Source organism: Patagioenas fasciata, chromosome 7 (assembly GCF_037038585.1).
Source record: "Patagioenas fasciata isolate bPatFas1 chromosome 7, bPatFas1.hap1, whole genome shotgun sequence".
Taxonomy (NCBI): Eukaryota; Metazoa; Chordata; class Aves; order Columbiformes; family Columbidae; genus Patagioenas; species Patagioenas fasciata.
In genome coordinates this window covers 34,701,106-34,716,423 of record NC_092526.1, presented here as the reverse complement: position 1 = coordinate 34,716,423, position 15,318 = coordinate 34,701,106, and the positions used below count along the sequence as shown (strand labels likewise).

Here is a 15,318-nt window from a genome sequence, read left to right as displayed (position 1 = left end):
AAGATTTTAGAATAATTCCAAGTGCAGGTTCAGAAAAGCAGCGTTAACCTTAAAGGAGCTGGATATTTCATCCATTACAGCATTTGAGCCACAAAACACAGGGAAGCTGAGATTTTTCATGTTAAATTGAAATCTTTGGTGCAATGTTCCGCAAGCTTTACATAGCACTTTGTGGGGCAGCTGAAGTTATCAGAGCACTCTTTTTGTCTGTAAAAATACAGACAAACGCCGTGTTGTGTGCAGGAGACAATGATGACTTTAGACATGTGTTTCAAAATTATCTCCTTTCAGTTCTTTGTCTTCTGTTTCGTTATAATACTGTCAGCTGATTATTTCTATTTGACATTTCATGCTGACATCCAGATAGAAGATAACACTTGTCTTTTTTGATCATTTTAAAGTATTGCTGCAGTTGGCTCTCTTGGGCTTTTTGGAGCCTTTCAGGCTTAGCGTAAAAGAGCATGTTTATGTATTCTGCAATCTCCCCTCTGCAGCCCTTCCCTCTCCTGGTCCCCCTGAGACTGGCTCTGTAGGTTACTGAATTCTTTGAAAACCTCTCTGTTCCAGCCGTCAAGTTGGCTACTGTTTAAAGTGCTGCACAAATAAGGAACTGTGTTAATTAAGAGAAGTTAAGTATTTGCTCTTTTTCCCCGGGGGAAGATGATGAAGAAGCAGTTTCCTAGGAGGGGCTTCCATTTTTGGTCCTGCGCCTTGAGGGTCGACTGATCTTTAAGATGATGTCTTTGAATTGCACCTTGGACGTTCAAAGGTTTTGATGACTGATGTGTGTAGGATTTGTGCCCGTCTCATAACAGGTTCCTCTGAAGGTTGTGTCCCAGGTAAAAACTGCAATTCAGATTTATTTCATCTGTAGGCTCTTAGTAGTAGTAATAAAAGTGACTCTTAGGTCTCCAGTGCTCTTTGCTGCTGTTGAGTCAGAAGCCAGTCTGGAGGGACTCCTGCTACAACAAGGACCTGCCTTCTGCCTTATTTTTCAAATATTTCTTGTAAGTCATAGCCCAGTGTTTAGATCTTGAAGCAAAATTTCAATGTTTCAGCTTGTATTTGATTTTTTTGTTGTGTGTGTGTTTTTTTTTTTTTTCCCCCCACCCTTCCATTTAATCTTATGTTGTTTTGGGAGTTGTAGCAGAAAGCAGCGCATAATAGTTAGCTGATTATATTCACAATATGTTTAATTCTCAAAAGACTTTTGAATTTGCTGCTAGAGCAGGCTGTCATTAGGCTTTCTACCCATTTTAGTTATGCCAGGGGCCTTGGGCCTTGCAGGATGGCAAATTAGATCCTGGCTAAATGACAGTCTGGATTCCGTGGTGCTGGAAAGGCAGCTTATTCTGCAGGAGGTGCAGAATCTCCAGAACGCTCTGTCTCATTTCCCCCCATGTACAGAAGAAATAAAAATGGATGGAGGGAGAGTGCCTCAGCTTCTCTCCCAACTCCCATTGTCTGGCTTTTCTTCTGGGTGAGACTTCTAAACAGACAACCTGTTTTCCTCAGTGCTGCTCATTTTGAACCTTTCCATGTATACTTCTAGGGCTGCCACTTGCCATTAGGTACATCAGTCTGAAAAAAACTTGTCACTTATTTTAGTGGTGTCATTCTCTTTTCTCATTCTCCTTGTTTCTGAGTGATACTAAGATATTTAGTGAAATACAGAATACAGATGAAAAATGAGTTTTTGTACCTGTAAGATATAGTATGCTCTTATGTAATGGCCGTTCTGTTATCAAAAAAACAAAAACAAACAAAAAACCAAAACCAAACAAAAACCCCCCGGGTTTCCTTAGCAGACTTGATTTTTTTGGTGTGTTCAGACAGATTATAATATAATCACAGCTAGTTAAGTCTGGCTTTAACTTCAGGGTTACTAATTGCAATGTAATACTGTGGATGCTCAGATATTATAGAAGCCAGCTATAAACTAAGTATAAAAAGCAAAAGGATATTTTAAAAAGAGAGAGAAAAAAGAAACCTGAAGTCTATGCTTATAGGAGTTTTTAGCTTACTTTGGTTATGCAGTTCAGGGTTTGTTAGTATGTATGTTAAGATCTTTGAAATTATGTTGTAAACTTCTGGAGTTGATTTTAGATGGAGAAACTTTGAGCAGGTGTTGGCAGGAGATTATTTATATGGTGGATTGAAAGGTAGAAGCTGTGTGAATATCTGGCTGAGCGGGCTAGCATCTGGAAGGTGAAATATGTGATAAAACATTTTTTAAGGAACTGGAGCAAAAAAAGAGCTATGGTATAATATTTTAAGTCATGGGCCTAACTTTGTAAGGAACTTTGTTTGGAAGGTGGTATTTTGGGGTGCAAGCTTTTTAAATTTGGAAAGACTGGTGATGGAAACAGGTAGGAGTCTACAAAAGTAGCATCACATCCTGCCCAGGGAAGCCGATTGCTGCTGGTTGGTTTTTGTCCGTCTCCAGCTGGCTTGATAAAAATAAGCTTTTAAAATTAGACTTGTAGTGTATATACAGTCAGTGGGTGTGACATGTAAGCAACTGCCTGCACCTGCTGTCAGTAAAATACAAAGTAAAAACAAACAAAAACAAAACACAAACCCCAGCACACAAGTAAAGAAAGGCTACAGGATATGCCTGATTTCCTATCTTATTAGTAGAAATTGAACCATTAATTTAGTTGTAGGCCCTTGTCACCTGACAATATGGGCACAGACAGGTTACTCGGGGGATCCTTGGTGGGATGATGATGGCACTAGATGTGACTGTTTGCCTTATAAAATGGTATTTTCCTGACCATATTACCAGGGTGGGAAGCTGCGGGTACTGGTCACACCCCTATAAATGTACAAATACCTTTTATCTCTTCCATTTTAATACTTATTAAAACATAGCTTTTTAAAATATTTGAGTATGTTCATCTGAGTTTTGCTGTCTGAGCTCAAATATATGACATTCATGGTTGTGCCCTGATGGAATTCAAATAAAACTGCACCCAGTTAAGAAGTCATGGTGCTGATGAGAATGCAGCGGTGCAGGAATCTTAAAATAATATCAAATTGCCGTTGCAGGATTCGGTGTACAGAGAAGGTCCTGCAGGTGATGCAGCTGTGGCTGCAAGAGGCTCCTGGCATTCGGGACGTTGGGGTGACTGTTGGAGGAGGTTCCTCACAGGTTCCTTCTTGTTATTTTTCCACCCCTTTAAACTGTCAGAAGTATTTTTTCACATGAATGAACTATGAAGAAGGGCACACTCATAACATGTAATGTATTCAGCTTTTACTTGCTCAGTGCCAAAATTTTTGTGTATTTATGTGCAGTTGATGTCAGATGAAAATATATCACTGCATCATGTTGAACTGGTGGATGTCTACTATCTTGTTTGTGGGGTAAATTTGGAGATACGAATGCTCGCTTGCAGGGCACAGGTGCTTTATCACCTTGCAGACAATGTGTCAGAATTTTGCAAATTCACCCTAGAACCTAGACCAGGATTAAAATCTCAAACCTATTTATCACAGTATCACAGTATGTTTGGGATTGGAAGGGACCTCAAAAGATCATCTAGTCCAATCCCCCTGCTGGAGCAGGAACGCCTAGGTGAGGTCGCACAGGAATGTGTCCAGGCGGGCTTTGAATGTCTCCAGGGAAGGAGATTCCACAACCTCCCTGGGCAGCCTGTTCCAGTGCTCTGTCACCCTCACTGAGAAGAAGTTCTTTCTCAAATTTAAGTGGAACCTCTTGTGTTCCAGCTTGATCCCATTACTCCTTGTCCTATCATTGTTTGCCACTGAGAAGAGCCTGGCTCCATCCTCATGACGCTCACCCTTTATATATTTATAAACATTAATAAGGTCACCCCTCAGTCTCCTCTTCTCCAAACTAAAGAGCCCCAGCTCCCTCAGCCTTTCTTCATAAGGGAGGTGCTCCACTCCCTTAATCATCTTTGTTGCCCTATGCTGGACCCTCTCCAGCAGTTCCCTGTCCTTCTTGAACTGAGGGGCCCAGAACTGGACACAATATTCCAGATGGGGTCTCACCAGGGCGGAGTAGAGGGGAAGGAGGACCTCTCTCGATCTACTGACCACCCCCCTTGCAATACACCCGAGGATGCCATTGGCCTTCCTGGCCACAAGGCCACAGTGCTGGCTCATGGTCATCCTGTTGTCCACCAGGACCCCCAGGTCCCTTTCCCCTATAGTGCTTTCTAATAGGTCATTCCCCAACCTATACTGGAACCTGGGGTTGTTCCTGCCCAGATGCAGGACTCTACACTTTCCCTTGTTAAATTTCATCATGTTATTCCCCGCCCAACTCTCCAGCCTGTCCAGGTCCCGCTGGATGGCAGCACAGCCTTCTGGCGTGTCAGCCACTCCTCCCAGCTTAGTGTCATCAGCAAACTTGCTGATAGTACACTCAATTTCCTCGTCCAAATAGTTAATGAATATATTGAATAATATTGGCCCCAGTACTGACCCCTGAGGCACTCCACTAGATACTGGCCTCCAACTGGACTCCGCACCATTGACCACCACTCTCTGGCTTCTCTCTTTAAGCCAGTTTGCAACCCACCTCACTACTCTATTGTCTAGACCACACCTCCTCAATTTAGCTGTGAGGATGCTGTGGGAGACTGTGTCAAAGGCTTTACTGAAGTCAAGGTAGACCACATCCACTGCTCTGCCATCATCCATCCACCTTGTTACATTCTCATAAAAGGCTATGAGGTTGGTCAAGCATGACTTACCCTTGGTAAAGCCATGCTGACTGCCCCTAATGACCCTCTTATCCCTGATGTGCCTTGAGATGACACCAAGGATAAGCTGTTCCATTACTTTCCCAGGGACAGAGGTGAGGCTGACCGGTCTATAATTACCCGGGTCCTCCTTCTTGCCCTTTTTTGAAGACTGGAGTGACATTTGCTTTCCTCCAGTCCTCGGGCACCTCTCCCGTTTCCCAAGACTTGACAAAAAATGATGGATAGCGGTCCAGCAATGACTTCAGCCAGCTCCCTCAGCACCCGCGGATGCATCCCATCTGGACCCATGGATTTATGGATGTCCAGACTATTTAATTGCTCCCTAACCCAGTCCTCATTGACTAAAGCAAACTCCTCCAGTGACCTGGCTTCATCCGGGGTCTCAGGGGTACAGGGTTCCCCAGGACAGCCTCCAGCAGAGTAGACAGAGACAAAGAAGGCATTCAGCAATTCTGCCTTCTCTGTGTCTTCTGCTACCAGGGCACCCACCTCATTAATCAGTGGGCCTACATTGCCTTTGGTATTAGTTTTATTTACTGTGTATTTGAAAAAGTTCTTCTTGCTGTCCTTGACCCCTCTCACCAGCTGTGGTTCTAAGGAGGCCTTGGTACACCAGAATTACACCCGTCACTTTACACTTGACTGAAAAGAATCTATGGTTGTCTTTCCCCCTAAGAATGGCACAGCATCAGTTGGTGCTGTGCCATTCTTAGGGGGAAAGACAATCATAGATTCTTTCCAGTCAAGTGTAAAGTGACGGGTGTAATTCTGGTGTAATTTCAAAAAATCAATGCGCTGCTTTAAATACAAATACTTTTGCTATAATGCTAAATAGTAGCATAATGTACTATTTCTGCTGTGTCACATACTTCAGTATTACCTGAACACATTTTCAACTGTCCTTGAGACTGGAGCTACCTGTATGGCTTCTGCTGAGAAGGGAAATCGAGTACTACTCCCTAAACAGGTTTAATAGATGAGTAGATTCTCTAGTTTGTCAAACAGATAATCAGATACTGATTATGTTGTAAACAGGATACCCTGAGGCACAGGGATGCTTCTAGCCAGGAGAGTGAAATCATAACCATACAAGATTTGAAATGCTCTGAGGGCAAAACTGTTTTAAAAAGCACATTAGCAGTGGGTACTTGCCGGAATCCCATTCTGCCTGTCAGCTTTCCTGCTGGAATATAGATCCCTAAGTTTATATGTAGAATTTTGGTGACTTTTGAGTAGAGCTTTGTATCTTTACTTCCATCTTTACTTATCTCCTGCGGCCGGTCGGTCCCTGGGATGCTGCTGTTGTGAAACACTCTGTGTTTCTAATTTGTTGTGGCAATGTTCAAGTACAATGCCATTTTTCTAATATCCTTGCCGTCCCTCCTGCTTCGCTTCATTATCTAGAATTTAAATAACCTGTTACTTCCATGTTGTAGGTTATTAATCAAATACTTGCATGAGACTCGAAACTCCTGCAGAAACTTGCATTGGTATCTTACTTTTTTAAAGATGAGTCATTTGATGAGTACCAAGCGCAGCTTACCTCTGCAGCTGCACTCACAACTGTAATTTTATTAAGACTGGGCTTCTCTAATTAGCTTACAAGCAGTATGTCACAGACAGTCAGAAGTTTTCTAGTGAGAATATAACATGCACTACGCTTCTCCAAGGTCTGTCTCCATGTCATGAAGGAAACTTAATTGCTCAGAGGCTGGCTCTTTTTTGTACTAATTTATCTTGGTGGTTAATTGATCATTTTCTTCTCCTTCCATCTGAAATATAATGTTGGATGGAAATCTCAGCCTGTTTACTTCTTGCTTCTCCTTTTCCCTATGCCAGGTTCTTCTAGCAGAGAGGTAATCTGCTGTGGAATTTTTCTCTCCCTGCACCCAAATGTCTAATAACTGTGTTTGTGTGTAATAACGTGTGGGTGGCTCAAATAAATGCTCTTTCCAGACTGGTCTGTGAAGCACTGCATTTTTTTTGTTTTGTTTTGTTTAGATGTTGGCAACTGTTTAAATTAACTAGAAGCAACTGCTGGGTATTTCATACTAGTTGGCTGGTGGTGAGCCAAGAGTGGGTTGCAGCAGGATTTCCCCCTGTTCCTTATTTGTTTAATTTGCAGCCCCAGTCAGGCTGCTCAGGACTTTGCTACTATTCGTTAAATTATTTTATACCACGTGGAAATGAGACCGAATACCTTTGCAGAAATGTCATTTAGTGTCACTGCCTTGATATGTTCTCAAGATGAACTCACTCCATCCCATTTTCTGTCTGAATTTTAATTGTGGTCTCTAATTCTATGCAACTTGAGAGGTAAACCTTTTTTTATTAAAAAAAAAAAAAAAAAAGGTGTAAGCTATATTTTCCTGAAAGCTTAAAAATTAAAATTCAGTTGATCTCCATTGAAATCACCAACGGGTTTTGTGGACCCATCCGATCTAGCACTGCAAATATTTCAGTGAATGTATCTCAAAATTAAGTTGTTAAATGTCATTGCAGCTGCTACTAAAATTCCAATAGTAAACTTTCTTTTCATGGTATTACAAGATCTGTTGGTGCTTTCTTGTCAGTTTGTCTGTAATTATAAGATTATTTATATGATGTGATTATATTACATCATGCATGGTGCCTGTGTGTGTACCGTGCTTTAATTTGGTATAGCTTGGTACTCTAATATTCTAGCCTATTATTTGATCCATGTATTTCCCAAAATATATCTGTTGAGAGAAGCAGATGGTGGGTTTCAAAAGGCTCAGCCAAGGTTGTTTTGTTGTTTTGTTTCTTTGTTTGCGTTTTTTTTTTCATGGTTTGGTGTTCTGTTTTGTTTAAACCCTGGTGCTTTGTTGGGAGGTGGTGCAGTTATCTGCGTGCGGCTGTGGTCTCGTGCCAGAGCGATGCTTCCCCAGTCTTTGCACTTCTGTGGTTTGACGCTGCACCCAGCTCAACCACATTTGGTTTCTGAAGTCTCATCTAGCACAGTATTTGCATTAAGGAAATACCCAAGAGCTGGCTTCCCGTGTGGCTCAGAGATAGTTTGCGATAGCGTCTCTTCTGCTAATGCCAATGTGAGCTGACATGAAGCACTGAGCACAACTTGATGTGATGGAAATTCAGTTTTAATGCTTCTTGTGTGATAATATGCTTTATTGGGAAACACCGAGAAAAAAACATTTTGAAAGGATGGTTTATTTAAATAAAAACTTTGGGTAATGTTGAGCTGCAAGGCTGGCATTGGTTTACCGAGAGTCTTGCTGTCATTCTTCTTCGGTGCTTCTGCATAGTTGCAGATCTTGAGAGCATTTATTGTTTCTGAGCTTAGTCAACAGTTTTCATATATTTTGTCCTGGATGTATGATGGATGTATGAACAGAAGAAATAGGTGGTTTTTAAACGTGTTTCCTTGAAGACGAGCTAGATTCTTGTCTTTTCCATCCTAAGAAAAAACAAAAAAAAAGAGACTCTGCGTTTGTGAGACAACTGGCCACTGTTGTCAAAATTCACATGTCATTGGGAGTACAAAATAGAGGCTTTTACGGCTGCTTCACTCGTCCCTTCGGTCTCTGCTTCCCTGCCTACCCTGCCCCCACAGTTGTGGTAGACATGGGCTTGTCATGCACCCAGCCCACCGAATTTATCTTTCTCATATGGCCAAATAACTTCATCCCCGTGGCAATTTGCTTGAATAAAGAGCCTGGCGAAGGCAGTCAAGCCTGGGGACACAGTATGAAAATCAGCGGTTGCTCTGGTGAGCAATTACGCAGTGGAACAGCTCTCGGCGGCCAGGCTTTCAGAACAGGATGAAAACCTCCATCCACGCAATTCCCTGTGTAATAAAAAGCTTTCACAGTATTGAGCACCTTTGATTACAAATATGTGTGGTATTTAAAGCTAGTATCAGTTTTTACCAAAGGACAGTTTCTTAGCGCTGCTGATTCGAAGGGTGAACCTTCATAGAATGATGTGCATAGAAATGAGATTAGGAACCTTTTGTTGATTGCCTCAGCCTGGTATTCTGACTTGTGCTGGGTTTTTAGCTGTGGTTGTAAATCACTGACACACAGAATTTATTTAGCTTTATATTGATCAAAGCTGTATTTTTGTCTGGAGTATTTTATAGTAGGAATCTGACCTAGTGCAGAGAGGAGCATGGTTGGTTTTATGGGTGGTATCAGAATCACAGCTCTATTTTCTGGTGGGTACTGTGGTTTGTACACAGCAGTAATATTTGCCGCCTTATGCAAAATTCTGTACGTGTCTGAAAATGAGTCTGTGTGAATTGCTAATGATCTTGCCCTGGAAACCTGGGAATAATGCAGCGATTTATGAATACAGAGCTTTAGAGAAAATAAATAAATCACATACAAAAATCCTCCCAAATTAAAGCTTCCACACAGTTTCAGTGATTTGTTTTTATAAAATTACTGTCATATTTCATGAAAACAGTTTCCAGCTCCATCTGTCTGGCTGTAGAGAGTTATTTAGATATTCACTGACATGTCTTTTATATGGCTTTAGAGCTGGGGTTGGGGCTGCAAGTAAGTATAAGATAGTTCAGCTGTTTATTGCACATCTTGTGCTCCAGCATCTTTGTGCTTTGATGTGCCTGTTAGGAGGTATCAGGAGCCATCGCTTCGTCCTTCAGAGCCATGGTCCAAGCTGCCAGTCTCTCTCTTTCAGTGACCTCCTTTGGCAGGTGCATACAGGAGTTGAGAAATTCCCTCATTAAAAAGCAGCGTGTGTCATAATAGTGATGGGAGTGGAACAAAGCTCGCCACCTCCCTTGGGACTCACGCTGTGTTTTTTTGAACTCTTTCTTTAAATTAAGAAGGTCATTTCTTTGTTTTCAGTGTCTTCAGTTTAGACACTATCTTGTGCCTCCATCATATATACAGATACATTAAAAAATACTGTGGTATTTTGTAGCCATGGGAGAGTTCGTGACTTCTTTGACCGGTTGCAGTAGTTCAATATTTGAACTGGCTGGTCTCTCTGCTTTCTCTTTCCCGATGCCCCTGTGACACTTCACAAATGCCAAAGATGTGATGTTTTGTTTTGTTTTAAATTACTAGTGCAGGCTGAACCGTCTCAAAATCACTGCCCTTTCACTGCTTTTACTTGCTGGGCCTGGAGATGGGTCACGTCAGGGCTCGTCAAGGCAAAGGCAGAATTAGTCAATTGTTTCCCTTAATCTTATGACCACAGATATCTGCGGGACAACCGCAGAGCCCTGGTTTCACACACTGGCAGAAGTCTGTTTATTCTTTACTGTTTATACTTTTGTTTGTGTAATTTTTTCGTGTTGGGGTAGGTTTTCTTAACCTCTGTCCTGTGTAGTACCTAACGTTATGACGTGCTCATGATGAAGGCTCTTTAATGTTGTAGAAACACTAGTTAATAGGGATGCATCCTGCTTTGATCTCAAATTTGCATAAAATAATTCTTATTTGGGGGATGAGCGCAAGTGTCCTGTTACATATCTGTGTCTTCAGATTGTTTTTAAATGCTTGTTACAGTTTGGAAATGCGGGGCATTCTTCTAACCATTTTGGTTGGTGGGGCTATTAGGTTTAAACTATTTATTGTGAAATACCTAAACCAAAACAAAAATAAATGGATGCGTGAGGACGTGCATGGAACTAGTGCATAATTCCAGATAACGAGCTCACTTGGCTTTTAAGGTAAAGCCACTTGAATAGATTTAAATTGCCTGTACGCTGCTCTTCCAGCGTGACAGACCTTCATGAAGTGTTATAGCATGTCAAGATTTGAAATGAATACTGGAAATAAAAATAGAGTATCATTGTACTGAGCTGTACACAGAGTCGGTTTTGGAGAAGATGACGAAGAGGTGTACAAGCTGGTCACTTAGTGTGCGTTCGTATAGCAAGGGAGATGTTGGGTAACTCTACACTGCATTTGTTAAATATACACTTCTCAAACCTACCCCTGTAAATATCATCTCTAGTGATCATGAAGTGGCTCTCAAGAATAAATATTGTAGTGCTCACGTTTGTGATCTCTGTGTATACATTTTAATACTACATGGGTATATGAATTTTTTTTTTTAAAATCTCTATTTAAGCTTTTTATTTCACCTTGTCTCTACCTCCTTTATACCTCGGAGGACCATTTGAAGATACAGTGAGACCTGAAAGGCATCCTGTTGACAAGAGGGAATAATGAGTTGACTCTTAAATGTGTTCAGTTCATGGTATTTTATAATTAGCTGTGTGAACTTTCAGTGTTTAAAAAAAGGAAATAGGGAATGGCAATTATGCAGAACTTTCACTCTTCGATCACGTATATATTGCATTTCCATTGTTACTTACAGCTTTAAAGAGCCTCTCTGGAGGGCTGTATATAAGCAATTCATCTTATTTAACACTTCATTATGAAGGGTATACAATTAATTGACGACATATAGAAATAATGATATGGTTAATAGAAATTCAGTTCCTGAGAGCTGAGACTAGTTTCCTTTTAAAGTTTTACGCTTGATTTTGATTATTCTCTTCAAGTTCAGTAATGATGTATATTTACCTGCCACTTGGTCTTCAAAGACAAAATAGAAATCCAGCTTGTGAGCAGGATAATGAAAATCTATATATAGCTCTTCTACTCCTTCAGTGCAGTTAAACAACCAGAAATGTGACAGCCTTAATTGTTGCATGTTTGGTACTGCTAAGCTGTTCATAGTAGAGTAGGTCTACAAAGAAACTAAACAACAACAAACAACAGAAAAACAACAACAGCAAATCCACAAACCCCTGTGTTCTTATGTCTTGTATTAAAAACAAAATGCATTTAAACATGCTTAAGTACTGTACATAGCTGAGTGATCTTGATTTGAAACCAGCCGTAGTGGTTGGGCTGTGGGAATGATGGGTCTAAGCCAGGTTGTTGGTTCTCCTAGGCGAGCAATTTTTGTGCAAATGTTTTGAGGATCCGCGTTAGCCTGTGTGCGCTGACTTATGTGCCCAGAGAGCTTGTTTGGAGAACAAGTCAGAGTTGTTCACCCACCTACCATATATTTAAATGCATTGGGTTTGATAGTATGGGAACTTTTTAAGTAAGCATACTTGGGGAACAAGATTCAAATTGGAAATAATTCCAGTTAAAGCAAGAGGGGTAAAGAAAGGAGTTTAGCATGTGTGTCAGTAGATATGTTTTATTTTAGCCCGGTAAGTGCACATGTGAGGCAGTGGGACGATGCCAAGACTGCAGGCCATGGGCCCTTTGTGGCATCAGTGGGGAGATAAGAGTGCTCTGCTTCCAGGAGAGGAGCCTGAACAACCCAAAGGCTTAGCCAGGCCAAGCTTGCTAATCCTGGCTTGGGCTCAGTCACACCAGAAACCTGAAATGTGATTTGTCATTATCTGAAGTCCATCATGAGACACAGCAGGATGCCCAAAATGTGCTTAACCCCAAAGGAAAGCAATCCCAGTTCTGCCCTTGGGTCAGGCTCAGAGTCCACATCAGACCAGTGGACAGAGAAGGGAATCGGGCAGCTGCATGGCCCCGTTTGGTTTCTTAGATTCAGTGCCAGCTCTTTGGTTTTCACAAGCACTCAATATTCTACATCTTCCTGAAATAATAGGATCAGGAATAGAATTTGGCTGAAGGCTGCGATGCTGCTCCTTTTATTTAGATCTCAAAAATAGGTCTTTAATTCATCCTGCTAGTAAGTTGCATAACATTCTCTGTTAAGGTACCACCATTGTAGTTTTTTTTGTCTAACGTGTCTAGTATTTTCCCCTAACTGTGGTTTGTGAATATAGAAGTATCATTTTCATAACATTACATGTCTGCTGTAAGAACTGGGCTTCTCTTGAGGAAATGCTGAGACACAAAAGAAGTTTATTTTAGTTCTAATAGATAATGTTTATATGCAACTGTCCTATGTTTGTGTTTCTTAGAGATGCATTTCTCACCATTTTAAAAAACAAAGGTGACTGTCTTTTAGCTATATGTATCAAAACCAAGTACACCTAAATGGGAGTTGGTGTTTGTAATGCAATTGTTGGCTTTTTTCCACATTAGCCTTATTTTTAATATGACTTACCTCTCGTAAGTATTTTTTATGCATGTGCATATGAACTTAAGTAATATTCACAGTAGGTGATTAATTTGAGAAAATCCTTAAGGACACCTTTTTTCCACAAGCGAAGCCTTTTTCTGTTTTGTATTTTTTACGTTTTTCAGTTCTGTAATGAGTTACTCTGTGTGACAGGTGGGAGATTCAAGAAAGAGATAGTAGTTGATGGACAAAGCTATCTGCTGCTGATCAGAGATGAAGGGGGCCCTCCGGAGGCACAGGTGAGCACTGCACCGATAGAGCTTTATCCGCCCAACACCACGGGTTCCTTTCTTTAAACAAACAAGCAAAAACAAAGCACAAACCAACCAAACAAAAATCACACCTTCCTTTAAGAGAACTGGCTTCGTTTTGTCCTTTCCTGGGTTCTGCTCATCTTTCTGTTGGGAAAATGTTTCCATCACCCTCAGATGAAAAATATTCTGTTTAGAAAATATTTGGGATTTTGATTACAGAGTGAAACTGGGTAGGAAAGGCACACGGTTAATGCATACTGAATGCCTAATCAAATGCTTCCAGTGGTGACAAAGCTGCATGTTAGAGTTGTACATTTTCATTTGAGTTAAATTCTCTAAATTGTTAAAATACGAAGTAGATATATGTACAGTGACACACATACTTGTGTACTAATATTTGCATTCCCTGTTGCCTCCATGTTTTGCTCACTGTGCTGTTTAACACTCAGCTCGGCATCGCTGAGTTCTCAGAGTTCTGATTCGGTGCCTGTGTACAGTGTGTTGCCTCCTTGACTGGGAGAAGGTGACTCACCGAGATTTGCTTTTGAGAAGACACCTGTGGTTTTGTGTGTTTAACTCTGTTACTCTGTTTTGAGCGACGTGAAGTGAAGCGTTTGTTTATGTGATGCTTAAATCACCGCAGGCACAGCCAGCCTGGCCGGGTGTCTTCAAGCATCCTCCTCCTTGTCTCCGCTTTACCTCTTCTTACCTGGGCACTCAAGTGTGCTGGCTGCCGCTGGCCTTGCTTTGCTTGACTGATCAGTAGTGGATCTGCTTCCAAAAAAATAAAAAATCTAGCAGCAGGAGCTGTGCTATCGCCAAACAGCTGAATGGGAGCGGTGCCAGCAGCAGCAGCTTGTGTTTCAATGCTCCACTATTGCTCATTAGCTGCAGGAGGATTAGAGCAGGGGGGAAGGTGCCCGGATAAAGGAGAAGAGAAAGGCGGTGGAGGAAATGGAGACCAAGAGAGACATCCTGGAAGGAAGTTAAAATAAAAACAAAAAATTAGTGTCGCTGACACATCTGCAGCCGTGTGAGGCAGGAGCCTAAAAGAAGTGCTCTGTTTGAGGCTGTGAATAATTTGGCTGAAGTACACAGCAGTTTCCAGGCCCTGATGCTTGGAGAACATTCCCTCACATAAAAGATAAATGCTGGAGTTGTGAAAGTACATACAGCAATGTAAATATTTTTGCACCTGAAGATTTGGTTTTGCAGAGTTCATTTGCATTAACTGCAGGTTAATAAACAGCCACGGTGACAGTTCACCGTCCTCCTTTTTTGGCAGGAAAGGAGGGAAAATGAACTCACCTGAAGATTCACTTTCTGGATCTATGATCTCTCATTTCTAACATAAGATTGTCTGAACAGGGAGGTGGTCAGATGCACTGGCTGATGCTTCTTCAGTCTTACCACTGTCTAAATTTGTTGACCATTTCGTTTCCTCACCAGGTTTGATTCTGCTTTTACTGTGATCTGTTACAAATGTGGTGGCCTCCTTCTGTAAAACCCAATTAACATAACTGAGCTATAATGAACTGTTGCATGCTTTTGGGGGTGTGTGTGTGGTGTGTGTTTTGTTGATTATTTGTGGGTTTTTTGTTTGTTTGTTTTGATTTTTTGGGGGTGTTTTTGTTGTGTTTTTGTTTGGTTTTATGTTTGTTGTTGTTTGGGTTTGTTTGTTTGTTTTTAATTTAGAAATTTCATTTATTGTTTGATTTTTATTTGAACTTACCTGGAGCAAACAGATCTGCTCAATCACAGTAGCAAGGCTGAAGAAGGATTTGTATATCAGCAGCTGAGCCATCCTCCTTATTTCAGGCTATTCTCTGCACGGTGGTGTGGATAAGACCTCCTGGATTTCCAGACTTTCTGTGTGTTTTCCAAAATCCCTTTTGTTTTTAATATCACAGGTCTGGTATCCACAAAGCTTAAACTTATTTTAATATAAAGAGAGAAGTAAGAAATTACTGGAAACATTTCGTGTCTGGAGGGCACCACATTGAATAACCACCCTCTGGATTTTTTTTTAATAATCTTCATTAGAAGTCTTCTGCTACATACTGATGAAACATTAAGAAAATTTAGAGACACTCTTAGCTTCCAAACTGATGCTTTAAGGACGTTATAGCTGTAAGGAAGAATTCTTGACGTGATGCTGCTGCATCCAGTCAGTGAGAACCATTTTATTATAAGACTCAAAACCAAGTTTCCAGTAATGACACTGTCTCTGGTTAGATCTTCTGGTT

The 15,318-nt window shown here is 41.1% G+C and overlaps 1 protein-coding gene across 12 annotated transcripts in view; it reads left to right on the top strand.

The window, feature by feature from the left end:
* AGAP1 (ArfGAP with GTPase domain, ankyrin repeat and PH domain 1) overlaps positions 1-15,318 on the top strand; it is a 374,152-nt gene that overhangs the window by 122,670 nt on the left and 236,164 nt on the right. For 11 of the 12 annotated variants that reach the window (XM_071811326.1, XM_071811327.1, XM_065841627.2 and 8 more), the window contains one exon: positions 12,972-13,057. The exons of the other annotated variant lie outside the window; for it this stretch is intronic. In XM_071811326.1, coding sequence (XP_071667427.1) covers positions 12,972-13,057 — 86 coding nt within the window. The remainder of the gene's footprint in view (positions 1-12,971; positions 13,058-15,318) is intronic. 12 annotated transcript variants of the gene reach the window in all.